The sequence below is a fragment of the Bos indicus x Bos taurus genome, chromosome 7 (assembly GCF_003369695.1).
Source record: "Bos indicus x Bos taurus breed Angus x Brahman F1 hybrid chromosome 7, Bos_hybrid_MaternalHap_v2.0, whole genome shotgun sequence".
Classification (NCBI taxonomy): Eukaryota; Metazoa; Chordata; class Mammalia; order Artiodactyla; family Bovidae; genus Bos; species Bos indicus x Bos taurus.
In genome coordinates, this window is record NC_040082.1 from 98232727 (window position 1) to 98248859 (window position 16133).

At 48.0% G+C, this 16133-nt stretch overlaps 1 protein-coding gene and 1 non-coding gene across 13 annotated transcripts in view; both read right to left on the minus strand.

Annotated features, from left to right (window-relative positions):
* CACNA1A (calcium voltage-gated channel subunit alpha1 A) overlaps positions 1-16133 on the minus strand; it is a 379358-nt gene that overhangs the window by 85380 nt on the left and 277845 nt on the right. For 11 of the 12 annotated variants that reach the window (XM_027547946.1, XM_027547945.1, XM_027547947.1 and 8 more), the window contains exons 13-20: positions 12583-12792; positions 8180-8292; positions 6874-6986; positions 6595-6726; positions 6219-6291; positions 3844-3961; positions 3649-3716; positions 50-156 (exon numbers count right to left, since the gene is read on the minus strand). In XM_027547946.1, coding sequence (XP_027403747.1) covers positions 50-156; positions 3649-3716; positions 3844-3961; positions 6219-6291; positions 6595-6726; positions 6874-6986; positions 8180-8292; positions 12583-12792 — 934 coding nt within the window. The remainder of the gene's footprint in view (positions 1-49; positions 157-3648; positions 3717-3843; positions 3962-6218; positions 6292-6594; positions 6727-6873; positions 6987-8179; positions 8293-12582; positions 12793-16133) is intronic. The other variant, XM_027547955.1, reaches the window with a different exon arrangement.
* On the minus strand, positions 15242-15314 carry TRNAG-UCC. Its single transcript has one exon. It is a non-coding gene; the product is annotated as a tRNA-Gly (tRNA).

Sequence of the window (16133 nt, forward strand, 5' to 3'; positions counted from 1 at the left end):
TGCAGAGGCTGAGGAGCCCAGAGAGCATCTCAGAGTTGGTGGCACTTACACAGCTATGGACATGTTGGCTGCAGACAGAGGACTCACTTCTGCCACCTCTTTGGCTTTCTGGAGGGCGAGTTTCTGGTTGGCAGCCTCTTCTTCTTCTTGTTCATCCTAAAAGGCACATAGGATCCCTGTTCACAAACTATGAACTGGGCCTTGGGGCTGCATCTCTGACCCTACTGTTAACCAGGGGCATCATTTGAGATATTTACAAACAGGTCTGGCTTGGGTATCAACCAATCAGAGCTGAGGCCCCCTAATCGGAATGTATACTCATTGGTTAAGTGTACTGCTATCCCCTTCATGTCCAGGCTTGATATCCAGCTCATTCTGAACCCTATTTTAACACACAGAAGAAAGGAAAAAGACTGCCTTCCTTTCCCACAATGGAGATTTTTCTGTAACTCTGTCTCAGTGAGCTGGAAATTAATGCAAAGATTTTCCTCTCATTCTACTTCCTGGGTCATTTAAGCTCTCTGAACCAAGACTTTAAATAAAACACCAATAAGCCCCCACGTGCAGAAAAATCTGGCACCCACAGCCCATCCCATGCACTGCCAACAGCCTCCAGAAGGGGAATCAGGAGAGGAACTTAGATTCTCAGCCAGTTAGGTTCAGAGAGGAGGAGGATGGGGGAAGATGTTTTATAAAATACATACAGAAAAAGACGTTTTGGGGCTTTAAATCCTTCTTCAGCCTTCATGCAGGGCCTCATTCGTAAAACAGAAAAGCCAACAAAGAAAAAGCAAAGAAAAAGCAACGAGAAAGAAATGGCCAGAGACAAACCCGCCAATAAGCAAGATCATGCGGTGGCAGGGCACCTCTCCCACTGCGCTGGGATCTCTGGGGCAAGAAGCAACCTTACCACCTCGGAAATGGTCAGATCAGGACACTCTGTGTCAGTGACAACACAGGGGTGGGACTCGACTGGCCACCCTGCTCTCCCAAGTCCACCCCTCTTTCTGGCATCACATCCAAGCATTTCTGAGAGCCGAGTCCCTGGACTACTTGCCTCGGATACACTGCAAATGCACAAATGCAGATTCCCAGGCCTGAAGAACCTGGCCCGGGCCCCAGCACCTGCGTTTTCAACAAGCTCCCAGGTGAGTCTGAAACACGCTCGAGTTCAAGCCGTGCAGCATATGGTTAGAAGCACAAATTCTGGATCCGTCTGGATTCAAATAGCAGCTCCTCCACTTTCTGCTTACCTTGGACGAAGTCTTTCTTTGTACCTCACAGTCTTCGTCTAAAATTTCAACTCCTAGACTTCCCTACTTCATATTTCTCCTTAGCACTTATCACTAGCTGACAAGTTTCTTTCTCGTCTATCTCTTCTGCTAGAATATCAATGAAGGCAGAGATCTGTCTGTTTTATTCCTGGCTATTTCCCTGGCCCCTAGACCAGGCCCTGTTCACAGCAGGTGCTCAATAAATGCTTTTCAATGAATAACAAAGTCTGTAAAATGGGGCTCAGAGAATTTGCCTATGAGGTTTTCTGTGAGGGCTAAATGAGATAAAAACCTGTCTAACAACAAGGTCCTATGATGTAGCACAGGGAACTATAGTTAAAACCTTCTAATAAACTATAATAAAAATATGAAAAATAATCTATGTTTGTAACTGAATCACTTTGCTGTACACCAGAAACGAACACATTATAAATCAAATATACCTCAATCAAAAAAAAATTAACCACATCAGGGGCTGAGTGGGGTCCCTGCCACATTTTAAATGCCCAAGAAATGCTTGTGGAATAAACGAAGGGAAGAATGAGGGTCTGGATGACATTTCACAGGCGATGAGCTTTCTCCCTCTCTTTTCCCACCCTCCTGGGGCACCCCCTCCCCGACGACAGCCCTTGAGGATGGGGTCTTGGAACCTAGATGAGCTCATGGTTAAAATCAGCCCCTGGAACAGTGACACCAGTCAGCCCCATGGTGGCCAGGACTGTGGCCGTATGCTAGGGGGTGGCAGAGATTTCCGTCTTTCCTCCAGTCAGGGCTGGGCCTGGGAAACTCTCTCTCCCTCCTGCCATGGCTGGCAGATGGACGGTTGGCAGTCTTCTCAGTTCAGTTCGGTTCCCTGAATATGGCCTGTGTACCTTAAGGCATGGGGGATGGGGTGGTGAAGCTGAGGCAGGCCCCAGGCCTGGCCCTCCTGAATGATTCTGCATATGTTCTCTTAATGTGATAGGGCTGCAGGTGAAAGACTTGGGCTAGACCACGACCACCTCCTAACATGCCTCTGTTCCAGACAGCTTCCCCTCAAACTGCAAAAGGTGCTCGGCTTCCCTTGTGCGGTACAGTACCCGTTCAACCCTTCCTAGCAGCCCTGCTCAGGGGCTATCCAGAGGGCATAAGCTGTGTTCCTGAAAGCAATGTTGCCTTCTTTGTGCCTAGCTGAGGTGGACCTGAATCCCAGGGAGTACAGGGCTGCCCTAAGGCATTTGGCATAAGATTTTGTCCAAATAATCCAATACCACTGACCATGAATGAAAACTGGGCTGCTTCCTCACATGAACAGTTCATACCCCCACACCCCAAATTCCTTTCTGATTTCATTTACTGTGCTCTGCTCTTTGAGGGATCACACCTCTGCTCTTTCAGTTCCTAGCTGTGTGGCAAGGTCCTGGCCTCTCTCGGCCTCAGTTTTCCCATCTGCAAAATGGGGATAACAGTTACTCCCTATCTCATGCTTTCTGGTGTCTGCCATACGAGAGGGGCCATCACATTTCCTTTGGTGGTTGTTAATTTTTATTTTGATCGTTACCTGCTCAGCTGGGGCTCAAATGAAAGTTGGCAGGGTGTGTGGGTAAAGAACTCAGGCTCTGGAACTTGCCAAGTCTGGGTTTGAATCCTAGCCTTCCCTTTCCCAGCTCTGTAAAATGAAGAGCTGTAGCTCCGGATCTCTGGTCATGCGAAGTGACTTACAGAGGTTCCTGTTATTGATCACTTCCTGTATGCCCCAAATTATGCTGAGCTCCTGACATGTATAGCATGATGCTTTAAATAATAGCAGCTGTCATCATCCCATCTGGGGTCGGTGATTCTGCCTTTCTGAACCTCAGTCCCCTCTTCTGCCAAAGGGAAATGACAGTTACACCTGGAACCATGAGCATCATATAATTCTTTACTGCTGCTGCTCAGTGGTGAAGTCCGGCCAGTTCCCAAGCTCACGGGGACACACACTGAGCCTCAGAACCTTGTCTGGGCTACTCTCCATCTGTCCCCTCCTTCCGGGTTTAGGGTGCTGACAGTGCCTGCTCGCCTGGAGGCTGCCGCATTCCTTGGAAGCCCCTCGACACTGCCCACTCCCTATAAACGGGCACTCTGGTGGAGTTTGCCATCTGCTTCCTGCAGCAACCCTGCTGCCTTAACCACCCCCACCTCCGCCCTCCTTTGCTGAAGAAGCCACTTGATGAGGGACAGTCTATTTTGGGGGTGGGGGAGGAGGTGCCTTTCTCCCTGGCACAGTGAAGCCGGGACAAAGGCTCTGACCCCAGCTCCTGTCCCCCTACCCCACCCTACCCCCTGCCTGGCACGGTCCTGATCTGCCATGAGCAGGTGGTAACTTTGCACAGCAACATTCTCCCACCAACTCCACCTTGGTGAGCTCCTGGGCGTTAGCCAGATTATCCACCGCGATGGCCAAGAACACGTTCAGGAGGGTGTCTGCAAACGCTGGAGTTAGGGAAAGCATTGCCACATGAACCCTGATATCTGGGACTCCTGAACCCCTCCCTTATGCTTCCCCTGCTCTCCCTGAGGCCCCAGGCTCATCCGCCCCCCCAGAGGATACAGTTCCCGAAGAGCGTCAGCACGATGAAGTAGATGGAGAACACCATGCCACCTTGCACGCCCCCCTGAGACTTGATGCCGTCATACATGACCTCGTTCCAGTCTTCGCCCGTCAGGATCTGAAAGGGGAGGGAGAAACACACAGCCAACCCCCCCTCAACCTTGGGCCCCTCAGAGATGCAGCTGTGGAGCCGGAACCTGGCGTGTGGGCCCTTTCTCGGCCCGTGTCTCTGGGTGGGGATGGTCTTGGCCGTTTGCGAGAGGAAAGGGCTGTCCTTGCGTGGAGGAGCTCTCAGCCTGTTCTAGCAAAAAGTGACCCTGGAAGAGGAGTTTCAGATCTTTCTGGTTTTCTCTGATATGATAGGGAGATTTTGCTATAGGCTGAGTCATATATGTTGAGGCTATAAACCCTCATGTGATGTTATTTAGAGATGGGAGGGAATTAGGATTAGCTGAAGACATGATGGTGGGGCCCTCATGAGGGGATTGTGTGCTCAGTCGTGTCCAACTCTTTGTGACCGCCATGGACGGGAGCCTGCCAGGTTCCTCTGTCCATGGGATTTTCCAGGCAAGAATACTGGAGTGGGTTGCCATGCCCTTCTCCAGGGGATCTTCCTGGCTCAGGGACAGAACATAGATCTCCTGCATTGGCAGGCGGGTTCTTTACCACAAGTGCCACAATGAGGGGATTAGTGCCTTTATAAGAAAAGACAGCAGAGAATTTGGTCTCTCTCTGCCTCTCTGTCTCCCTCCCTCCCCCTGCTGTGTGTGAGAGAAGTGACAAGGCGGTTGTCTACAAGCCAGAAGACAGTCCTCACCTGGAATCAACCCTGGATGCACCCTGATCTACCTCCAGCCTTCAGAACTGTGAGACGTAAATTTCTCTTGCTATATATCCACAGGTACTTCTGGACTGCTGTATCTGGGGGTGGGGATGGTGGTGGTACAGGTGATCAGAGGAAGCCTCAGGTAAAGAGACGCAAGTGCTGGCAAACAGGCAAGATGCTGACGTGTATGGGAAGGGCTAAAGGGATGTGTATGCAGGATCTACACGGTTGTTAAAAAAATATCCAGCTTCCCTCCTTTGCATTATTTCCATGAAAGTGAAAAAAAGTGAGAGTGTTAGTTGCTCAGTCAAGTCCAGCGCTCTGTGACCTCATGGACTGTAGCCTGCCAGGTTCCTCTGTCCATGGAATTTTCCAGGCAAGAGTACTGGAGTGGGTTGCCATTCCCTTCTCCAGGGGATCTTCCTAACCCAGGGATCAAACCTGGGTCTCTCCTGCATTGCAGGCAGATTTTTTACCATCTGAGCCACAAGGGAAGCCCCATTATTTTCATGAGGATAAAGTAAATATGAAAGAACTCCAAAGATGTTAATCCATTAGGTAGGGTTTTGCAGTCTTGGCACTGCTGGCATTTGGGAACTTCCTCTTGTCCTGTGCACTGCAGGGTATTAAGCAGCATCCTTGGGCTCTACCCATTAGATGCCAGTAACACCCCCACACCCCACTTGCGACAACCCTAAAATGTTTCCAGATACTTCTAGGTGTCCTTGGGGGACAAATACCTCTTGGGCAACAAGCCCTGTGCTGAAGACATATGGGCGGTGATGACTACTATCGATAATCATTGATGTAAAGGCTCAGAATTTCATGGATGGTTTCCCTTTCCAAGCCCCTGTCTACAGGTCTCATTCAGAAGTTCCCCTTCCCCCAGGAGAAGAGAGGAGTGAAGTCACATTTTCCCATAAACTTTCTGTTCTCTAAAGAGACAGAACCCACATGGAACGGCTCTGGAAGTCCCAGCTTGGCCAGTTCTAAACCTTGGGGCATGTGCCTACATGGGTGCAGAAGTTGGTTTGGCGGGACCACCCACGGTCAATCTGTCTGCTTTGGAATACGGAATTGGGGTGTCTTCCAGTCACGGGGAAGATGGTGTATTATCGATGTCTATTATTTTCTATATTCTGATGCTTTGACATATGGGAGGGGTCTTACTGATCCTGGGGGGAGTCAGGACTAGCTAATTCTTAGAGTTAGTAAACAATTTGCCTGTGGGTGTGGTTTAAAAAATGAAAACCAACCAATTCAGAGCCCACACTCCAAACCATCTCCACTACTGGGCTCTTACACTTAGGCCAATATTCTACTGTTGGAATTAGCCCAGGGTCAGGTTCCATATAACTCAAGACAGCTCCAGGACTTGCCGAAATTATTCAAACTAGCCAATCCTAAGCCTGATTAACCTGCCTTACCCATTTCTTCCTGTGGAACAGCCACAATAAAGGCTCCTGCCCACATTTCCTGTCCCCCTCCTAATGAACCCTGGTGCTTCTCCATGGGGCCCTGCATTCATGGGACTGGGTGAAGGTTGTACCTGAAAAACTGTCATTATTGCTGCTGGAAAAGTGTCGAAGTTGGTAGGAGGAGTCCCTTCATCGAAATTAAACCTGTGGAGAGGGCACAAACATTTCACGTTGGTCCCACCCTAGGCGTGTGAGGGCTTGGCTCAGTATCTTGTTTCCAGGGCAACATCGCCAGCATCTCTGTTTCCCTTAGAAAGACATACTGAGTGGTACCCAGGGCCCTGCCCATCTGGGTGGGTGCACTGGGCATCATCCAGGCCATGAGGAAGGCAGACTGTGTGGTGCAGGTGGGCCTGGGTCTCTGGAGGCAGTGAGCAAGGTAAGGGTGGGAGGCCCTGGGCTGGACCCCAGGGAAGCAGAAGTCAAGAGAAGCTGCTGAGCACTTACTGGCCGCCAAAGAGTTGCATTCCCAGAAGGGCAAAGACGACGATGAATAGGAAAAGGAGGAACAACAGGCTGATGATGGATTTCATGGAGTTGAGAAGAGAGACGACCAGGTTCCTGAGAGATGCCCAGTACCTGCCAAGAGAGGCCAGGGTTGGGGTATGGGGGTCAGGCTGGGGCCAGGGTGGCAGCAGCTGAGCCCATCTTCCCAACATGGGAAGGAGGTGACCCCGCCCCAGCCCCCATCCCCACCTTGGGATGCCAGGGAACCCAAAGACTTACTTTGTGACTTTGAAAATACGCAATAACCTGAGGGCTCGTAACACACTGATTCCAAAGGATGTGCCGGGTTTTATGACAGCCCAGATGACCTCAAAGATACTCCCGATGATGACCTAGAACAGAGGATCCCGGTCTTGTGTCCATGCTCCTTGCAAATGTGCCTGGGTCTGGACCTTGCAGGAACCCAGTCCAACTCCCCCCACTCAAATGAAATCATAGTGAGTGTCTCACACGCCTCTTATCCCTTCTCTTTTTAAACTTATTAACATGAGTGCAAAGAATTCCTGAAACATAATTACAAATTGAATGCCCATGCAACCACCATCTGCGTCGAGAAATAGAGCATGTCAGCACCCTGAAAGCCTCTGGGGAACCCTAGACATAGCCACCACCCTGAATTTTATAATAACTATTTCCTTGCATTAAAAAAATTGAGGTGAAATTCACACAACAGAAAATTAACCAGAATGGTTCATTTAAAATAATGCACGATTCAGTGGCATTTAGCATGTTCACAGTGTATAACCATCACCCTTCTCTACTTTTGAAACATTTCCATCGCTCCCAGAGGAAACCCTGGACCCATGAGCAGTTGCTCTCCAGCCCCCTCCTCCCAGCCCCTGGCAACCTCTAATCTACTTTCTGACTCTGGAGATTTGCCTGTTCTGGATATAAATGGAATTACGTAATACGTGACCTTTTATGTCTGGCTTCTTTGACTTATGTTTTCGAGGTCTTTGCCTTAAAGTGTTCAAGGATCCTCTGAAATCCATATAGCTTGGTCTTGTCCGTCTGAACTTTCATGAGCAGAATCATGCTATATGGACTAGTTCTGCCTCCTGTGCGATACCATGTGGCTGATGGGTGTGGCTACTGTTGGCTGCCTCTCGCTGGTGCAGAGAACTGCATTATTTATATACAACTTATTTATCCACCCTACTGCAAAGGGAGATTTGGGTCATTTGGCTTGGGACTAGTGAAGCCGCTCAAGGCATTGTTGTATATGTCTCTTAGGTGTCCGCATAAGTTTCTCTAGAGTGAATCCCCAGAAGTGGATTTGCCAGGTCATCCTTTACTTTCCAAAATGGGTCCGTAAATTTCCCCTTGCACTGGCAGTGGTTGGGGAGGGTTCTGGGAGCTCTGTATCTTCATCAAAGTTGGGGATTATCCTCTGATTCCTTTTGCACTCAGCAGGATCTGTCATACCCAGGCGTGACCCTACTTCTCTCTCTCCTGTGTCCCCAGGTATCAACCATTCTAAGCACATCAGCTGGGGAATGAACTCCTTAGAAACCAGAGCACTTACCCCACAATCAAAACAGTTGAAGGAAGAGTGGAAGTAAGGCCGCGTCCCAAGCCCGTACATTTTTATAAACATTTCGGACATAAAGAGTCCTAAGAAAATGAATTCTGCATAGTCTAGAAAGGGAGGGGGGAAAACAGAGAGGAGATTAGATTTGTGCTAGGTGGCTCTGACGTTCCTATTAAGTGAAACTTGGCTGGTGGGTTCCTGGGTGCTTACTATGGTTTTTTAAAAATTAATTAAGAAAATTTAAAATTGAAGTATAGTTATTTCAGGTATGGGCTTCCCAGGTCGCTCAGTGGTGAAGAATCTGCCTGCCAGTGTAGGAGATGCAAGTTCGATCCCTGGGTTGGGAAGATCCCCTGGAGAAGGAAATAGCAACCCACTCCAGTATTCTTGCCTGGAGAATCCTATGGACAGAGAAGCCTGGTGGAGTGTAGTCCATGGGGTTGCAAAGAGCTGGACACGACTGAGCAACTGTACACGCACGCTTATTCCAGGTATATATAATTGAATCAGAAAAGTGATACAGTTATACATACATACATATATGTGTGTGTGTGTGTGTAGATATTCTTTTCCATTATAGGATACTACAAGGCATTGAATATAGTTTCTTATGCTATACAGTAGAGCCTCATTGTTTATTTTATACATTTTCCTATGTTTTTAAAATGAGCAAGCAATTATACTCCAATAAAAATTAATTAAAAAGAAACGAATGAATGAACTAACTGGCTAATAACTAACTCTATAACTAACAAAGTACTATTACTAAGAATTATGTAATAATACATAAGAATTATGACTCAACTGCTTTTATATGCTTGAGCTCCAAAGGACTGATAGAAATATTAATGGAAATCATAACAGTGTCCTATTTGTAATCCTCGTGTTAGGGACTTAGTTGGGAGTGCCAAAGGCAACCAATCTAAGGCATGGCTTTTCTCCCAACTAGGAAAACTCATTGGATATCCCCTAGAAATCCTGTCTTGCTAATGTCTAAAAGTCTTGATGTAAGACAAAGCCTTTTGTTTTTCAATGAGAATGCATAATGGTGAAAATTTTGCCTTGGGAAGAGGTAACTATGAGTATTTGTTTGCTCCAGCAAAGAAACGGTTAATAGCAATTCCTTTTCTAAGAGGGTTTTCTTGGTGGGGTAGGAAGATGAGTGGTCAGGAAGGGCGTGAGCAGTCACCTTTCAAAGGGGAAAGAGAGGTAAGGAGAGATTCTGAGAGGAAGAAAGCATATAGAAATCGAAGACAGAGGCCTCAAACTTCTAAGAATTCCATTCTGGTCACATAGCTAGCTCTGTTTGAAGGTGAAGAGTATTTGTTATATCACGCATATCACTCTCTTTTAAAATGGTATAAGACTTTTTTCTAGTTCTTTGTGATTTTATTCTGGCTGTGCCACGCAGCTTGTGGGACTTTAGTTCCCTGACCAGGGACTGAACCTGGGCCCTCAGCAGTGAAACTGCTGAGTTCTAACCACTGGACCACCGGGGAATTCCGTAGTATATCATTCTTAAATCAATTTTAACAAATGTATTTCTTTATTGGGCTGTATTGGGACTTAGTTGTAGCACGTGGGATCTAGGTCCCTGACTGCCTGCACTGGGAGTGCTGAGTCTTAGCCATTGGATCACCAAGGAAGTCTCTATATCCTTCTTTTAAGAGGTGATTTGAACTGACTGTCAAGGTCTTTCCCACTCATTCATGATTACTGAACCTTCCCTTAGTTTTAGGACCCCAGGGAGCTTTCAGTGTCTGAGGGAAACTCTGGGGTCTCCAGAGCCCCCAAGACTGAAACGTCAGTGAGGAAATCTGTCTGTAACATCTGATGCATTCCAAAAGCCCCCAGAAGAAATTCGGGGAGGACGTAAGAATTTCCAAGATGCTTGTTTCCCAGTTACCATGGAATCATGAGAGTTGGTGACACACAAGACCTGAGAGAATTACTGATCTCTAAGCACTGGTGGATCTGGAAGAAGTTTCAGTGTCATCAAATCCAATTTCTCCCAAGTATAGAAGAGAAATGTGAGACCCAGAGAAACGACTACACTTCATTGATTACAACACATATTTTTGTTCATGTTTTGACATCTCCGAAACTGGGGTGTAATTTAAAACCAGCCTGCCCTAGTTTAGATGGCAGCATTGTTTCATTTCTTAGTGGCACATAAAATAAAAATAAAAGAGTGCCATATAATTGACGAGGTGGCTCAGTGGTAAAGAATCTGCCTGCCAAGCAGGAGACCTAAGTTCAATCCCTGGGTTTGGAAGATCTCCTGGAGAAGGAAATGGCAACCCAATCCATTGTTCTTTTTTTAAAAAAATCATTTATTTATTTGGCTGTGCTGGGTCTTAGTTATGATGTGTGGGGGCTTCTCTCTAGTTGTGGAGCATGGGCTTATTTGCCCTGTGGCACGTGGGATCTTAGATCCCTGACCAGTGATGGAACCCGTGTCCCTTGCATTGGAGGCGGATTCTTAACCACTGGACCACCAGGGAAGCCCCCACTGCGTTGTTCTTGCCTGGGAAATCCCATGGACTGAGGTACCTGGCGGGGTACAATCCACGGGGTCGCAAACAGTCGGACACATTTAGCAACTAAACGGCAGCAGCAATAACTGAAGATGTCTTCATTTGATGGATAATGGTAATAATTTGTCCAAGGTCACACGGAGAGTTGGGGGCAGAGCAGGCACTGAGAACCCAGGGTACCTAATGATCACGGCAGGGATGTACCATCAGATATAGCTTGGGTTCAAATCCTGGCTACATCATTAACTAGCTGTGTGACTCTGGGCAAGTTACTTAACCTCTCTGGGTCACAGTTTTCTCAACTGGAAATTGATAATTAAAGGACGTTTATAGACAGAAAGGCCCCAGGCAGGCAGGAAGTCTCAACCCCCTGTTCCCCAACCAGGACAGACAAAGCAAGGTGATTAGTGGGGACAATATGGGAGATTAAAAATAGGCTACCCGAGGAGGTTAAGACAAAAAGTAAATAGTTCTCATTTGTAAGAGACTCCAGGGGGACCAAATGCAATTACTAAGGTTGGAACTAGGTCAGAGCTCTCGGAAGGAGAACTGGCCCCTGGGGAGTGTCCTGGGGGGGTGGTCAGCCAAAGTGACTGGGAACAATAAGGGTTACAAGGGGACAATGACCTGCACCAGACACCCAGGCCTCATGAGGCTGAAGACTTGATTTCTCCAGTGGTTGCGTGGGTTAATCTGAACCAGGTCAGAAGGGCAGAGAATCTACAGACCTAATTCAGACAAGCCAAAAGATGCAGGAGGAGGGCAACCAGCAGGCAAAAAGGTTTTGGGGAGTCCTCACTTGGGGCCCATACGCCAGAGCCAAGGCATCCAATTGCCTTCCTCACTTTCCAGCCACTACCCTTGTTGAATTCTCAGAGCTCTTTACTTTTTAAGCCCTGCTCATAGATCTTCCCTCCTTTCCTGCTTCTCCCCGAACGTGGTCAACAATTTTGATACTGCTGCTGCTGCTGCTAAGTCGCTCCAGTCGTGTCTGACTCTGTGCGACCCCATAGATGGCAGCCCACCAGGCCCCCCACCCCCGGGATTCTCCAGGCAAGAACACTGGAGTGGGTTGCCATTTCCTTCTCCAATGCATGAAGACAAAAAATGAAAGTGAAGTCGCTCAGTCGTGTCCGACTCTTTGAGACCCCATGGACTTCAGCCTACCAGGCTCCTCCGTCCATGGGATTTTCCAGGCAAGAGTACTGGAGTGGGTTGCCATTTTGATACTATCTCATGTTAATTCCTGAAATTTGGGGACAGGCCCAAAAGGGCAAAGTCTTGGAAATCCTGGTTTTCACTGCAGGAGCAAGATGTTCTCACAGTTGTTGGAGGCTATTGTCTAGGAATGAATCCGAGACATAAGGAAGTCAAAAAGAACAAGAGAGGAAAGGGGAAAGAAGCAGAAGATTTGAAAGAAAAGAGACGAAGCAGAGAGAAATGAGAAGAAAAGATGAGTACAACATACAGGTTACTTTTTTGTCTCTAATGCACCTTCATCTCTCAACCATAAATTTGATTCCCAGGGATGCACCTAGAAATCATATGTATGTTTCTGTATCTGGCTGTCTTGCAGTCTGACCCTCTCTGTCTTTATTTCAATGCACCTCTATGTGCCTTTCTTAGAAAGTGATCATGTGTCTGATGGCCCAAATTCCAGCTTCCAGCTCTCAGGCGCCCCCTCCCCCAAATTGGGCTCTGTCATTGAGGCAGCAGGAACTTCAGCCCTATCTCCAGTTATAAACGGGGCCCAAGTAAAAGGGGAAAGAGGGAACACATACTGCCAAAGAAAGAGAACTAGAGAAAGGGTGTGAGGAAGGGATCAGGGAGCCGGTGGGGATGGGGCCAGGCGGTACTCACAGAGGAAGTCGGAGAGCCACTCAGGCTGGTTGTAGTGAACGATAGCGACACACAGCGTGTTGAGGGCTACCAGACTGAGCACAGTCCAGTAGAAGGCCTGAGTTTTGACCATGCGGCGGATGTAGAAACGCATCCTCCTCTCCTTTTTGTGAAAAAAAGTTGAGTTCTCCAGCTTGGCACTTTTAATGCTGGCTCGGGCGAAGGGAGACCCTGCCAGGGAAAGGATGGAGAGTGTCAGGGTGTTCCTGCAGAGGAAATTAACCGATGTGTGGCCCAGGCACGGATTTTGGCCAGGGAACCCATTAGCTTCCCAAGCAGGCAAGCCCCTGGGGAACCATTATGACTCAGGGGCTTAGCTTTCCAGAGATGGGACTTATGAGAAGGTAATGTCCCTGAAAATAACAGTGCTAGAAATAACCAGAGTGCTCAGGATGTGGTGGTAGGGGGCTTCCTTGGTCGTTCAGGAGTAAAGAAACTATCTGCAATGAAGGTAGATGTGGGTTCAATCCCCGGGTGGGAAGGGCATGGCAACCCACTCCAGTATTCTTGCCAGGAAAATGCCTTAGACAGAGAAGCCTGGTGGACTAGAACCCATGGGGTTGCAAAGAGTCAGAAATGACTGAAGTGACTGAGCATGGCATGGCATGGCTCAGAATGGGGAGGCTTATGGCTCTCCATTGCTGGAGTCATCGTTCTGTATCTCCCTCTCCTGGCACTGTCTGATCACTCTAGGGGTCATGCTACAGGGTGGGATGAGGCTGGAACCTCTGCTCAGGACTCCCAGTGCAGACGCAGCCGGCAGAGCTGAATACACCGTTCTTGGAAAGCCTCCAGGAGGAGGTATGGCTAGGATCCTAGTTTATCATGGACATTTCACTTTAAAAATAATCACCAAAGAATGAGCCAGCTGTGCCCTCTGCTCACATATATTTTTGCTCTTAAGCATTTATAAGGCACCTACTATGCCAGGCTCTGTCCCAGGTGTTCAGGATACATGTTATCAGAGTCCTGCACTCCTGGGATGGATACTCCAGTGTGGGAGCCAGAGAGCAAACATAATATACTAAGTAGGACTTCTCTGGTCGTCCAGTGGTTAAGAATCCGCCTGCCAGTGCAGGGGACTTGAGTTCAACACCTGGTCCGGGAATATTCCACATGCTGCATAGCAACTAAGCCCGTGTGCCACAACTACCGAAGCCCGTGTACCCTAGAGCCCACCTGCTGCAATTGCTGAAGCCTGTGCTCTGCAACAAGAGATGTCACCACAATGAGAAGCCCCCAAACCAAATGAAGAGTAGCCCCTGCTCGCCATAACTAGAGAAAGCCCACGTGCAACTCAAACATAAATAAATAAAAAATTAATAGTGTGATGGAAGGTGCAAAGTGCTTTGAAAAAAAAGAGAAAGCAGAGCCAAATAAGGGGACCTGGAGCCCTAGGAGGGACCACTGGGCAAGCTGCAGCATTGAACCAAGGCGTTAAGGTGAAGGGGTTGGCCTGAGTCACCTTAGTATCTTAGGCAGAGGAAAGAAACAGCAAGTGGAAAGGCCCTGAGGTGGGAATATGCCTGCCTGACGTATTTGGGGAACAGCATAAAGAAAACAGTATGGCTGGAGTGAAGTGGTTCAGGTGAGAAAGAGGAGGAGGTGAGGGCGGGGGGTGGGGCTTGGCAGGTTCTGAAGGGCCTTGGGGGCTGCAGGGACAAACGGGGCTTTTGTTTTGAGTGAGGCGGGAGGTATGGAGGCAAGAGGAGCGTGACTTGACTTAGGGGTTCAGACGTCCTCTGGCTGCTGTGGCACGGAACAGACCGTGGAAGGCAAGGGAGGAGCCGAGCGGGGATGACTGCTCTAGTCCAGACAGATGATGACCAGGGCTGGACTCCATGGCAGCTGAGGAGGAGGCAGGCTGGGCCGATTTGGGGTGTATTATTATTTTCAATTTTCTCTATTATTGTTTATTTTTGGCTGTGCTGGGTCTTCACTGCCGCTCAGGCTTCCTCTAGCTGCAGTGAGTTGGGGGGTTACTCCTCGTTGTGGTGTGTGGGCTTCTCTTGCCGTGGAGCACAGGCTCATAGCTGTGGCACACAGGCTTTGTTGCTCCAAGGCATGAGGGATCTTCCTGGACCAGGGATCAAACCCATGTTCCCTGCATTGGCAGGTGGGCTCTTTAACCCACTGAGCCACCTGGGAAGCCCTGGGGTATTATTATTTAAGGTATATTTCAACATTTGTTGATGGATCAAGCGTGGGTAGAAGAGAGGGAGAAGCCAAAGTTTTTGGACTGAGAGCCCCAGGAGGGACAAAGCTGTCATCCACTGAGAATGGACAGGTTTGTGGGGGAGGTTCAGGGCTCAGCTTCACATAGATTGATTTTGTGTTCTAAAATATCTCCTCTTGAAAATCTTCCATTGCATTCATTAGTTTATTCTTCTTCATTGGAGGATTCATTCTTTCATTTATTCATCAGTGTGCTCATTCATTCACCCATTTGCTCACTCATGGGTATGCGTGTCACGCATTCATTCATTTATTCTTTTATCATTTATTCATTTATTCATTTCCTTTATCATTATTCATTTATTAGTGCACTCATTCATTTCTGTGTGTTTTTTTTTAATTTATCTATTTATTTTTTAAATTTGCCATACATGTGGAATCTTAGTTCCCTGACCAGGAATCGAACCTGTGGCCTCTGCATTGGAAATGCAGAGTCTTAACCACTGTACCACCAGGGGAAGCTCCCATCCATTCATTTCTTCTTTCATCATTTATTCACACATCCGTCCATCCATCCATTCATTTGTTCATTTGCACATTAATCCATGAAGCACTGTCCATCAACCTCACACCAGCCAAACCCAAAAAACATCTCTCAGAATGCCACTTCCTATTAGCAAAATTCTAAACACAGATTGTGAGTTGGCATCCCAGGGGCCATACTGGTTCATCTGAGACTTGTGAAGGTTGAAAGTATTGGTCTACATTTAAAAACTGGGAGATTTTCCATACAAATATGGATTTCAGCTTCTCATGAATGAAAATAACAGCTGACATTTATCGAACATTTAACAGGCACTGCGGGGGATGCAGTTTACACAGTAAGTGCCTCATCACAACCTTAGGAAGTAGGGACCATCACTAACCTCCTTTTACACCCCAAGGAAACAGAGGCTGAGGGGAGTCCAGTAATTGACTAAGAAGCTTCAGGTCAGTTCAGAGCCTGTTGCACTCTGGCCTGCAGCCACCACACTGCACTCACTCCTGGAACCTGTGGCCGTGAGCAAGCAACCACAGGCCTGCCCAGCAGCAGCTGGTCAGGCTTGGTAGCTGGACTCTCCCTTCATGTCCATCACTTGTCTGATCCCATGGGCATTGGGAACCCCAAGGTGGCTCTTCACAGCTCTTCCCAGTTGAGACACTTCTGGTTCTTTTGGCTCCCAAAGATGTGCACAGACCCACAGGCATCCACAAGGTTTGGCAATCACATGGAGCAGGAGGTCCCTGACCTTCTCCTGGAGCCACGTGAAAGCTCAGCTCCATCACCAACCACAGAG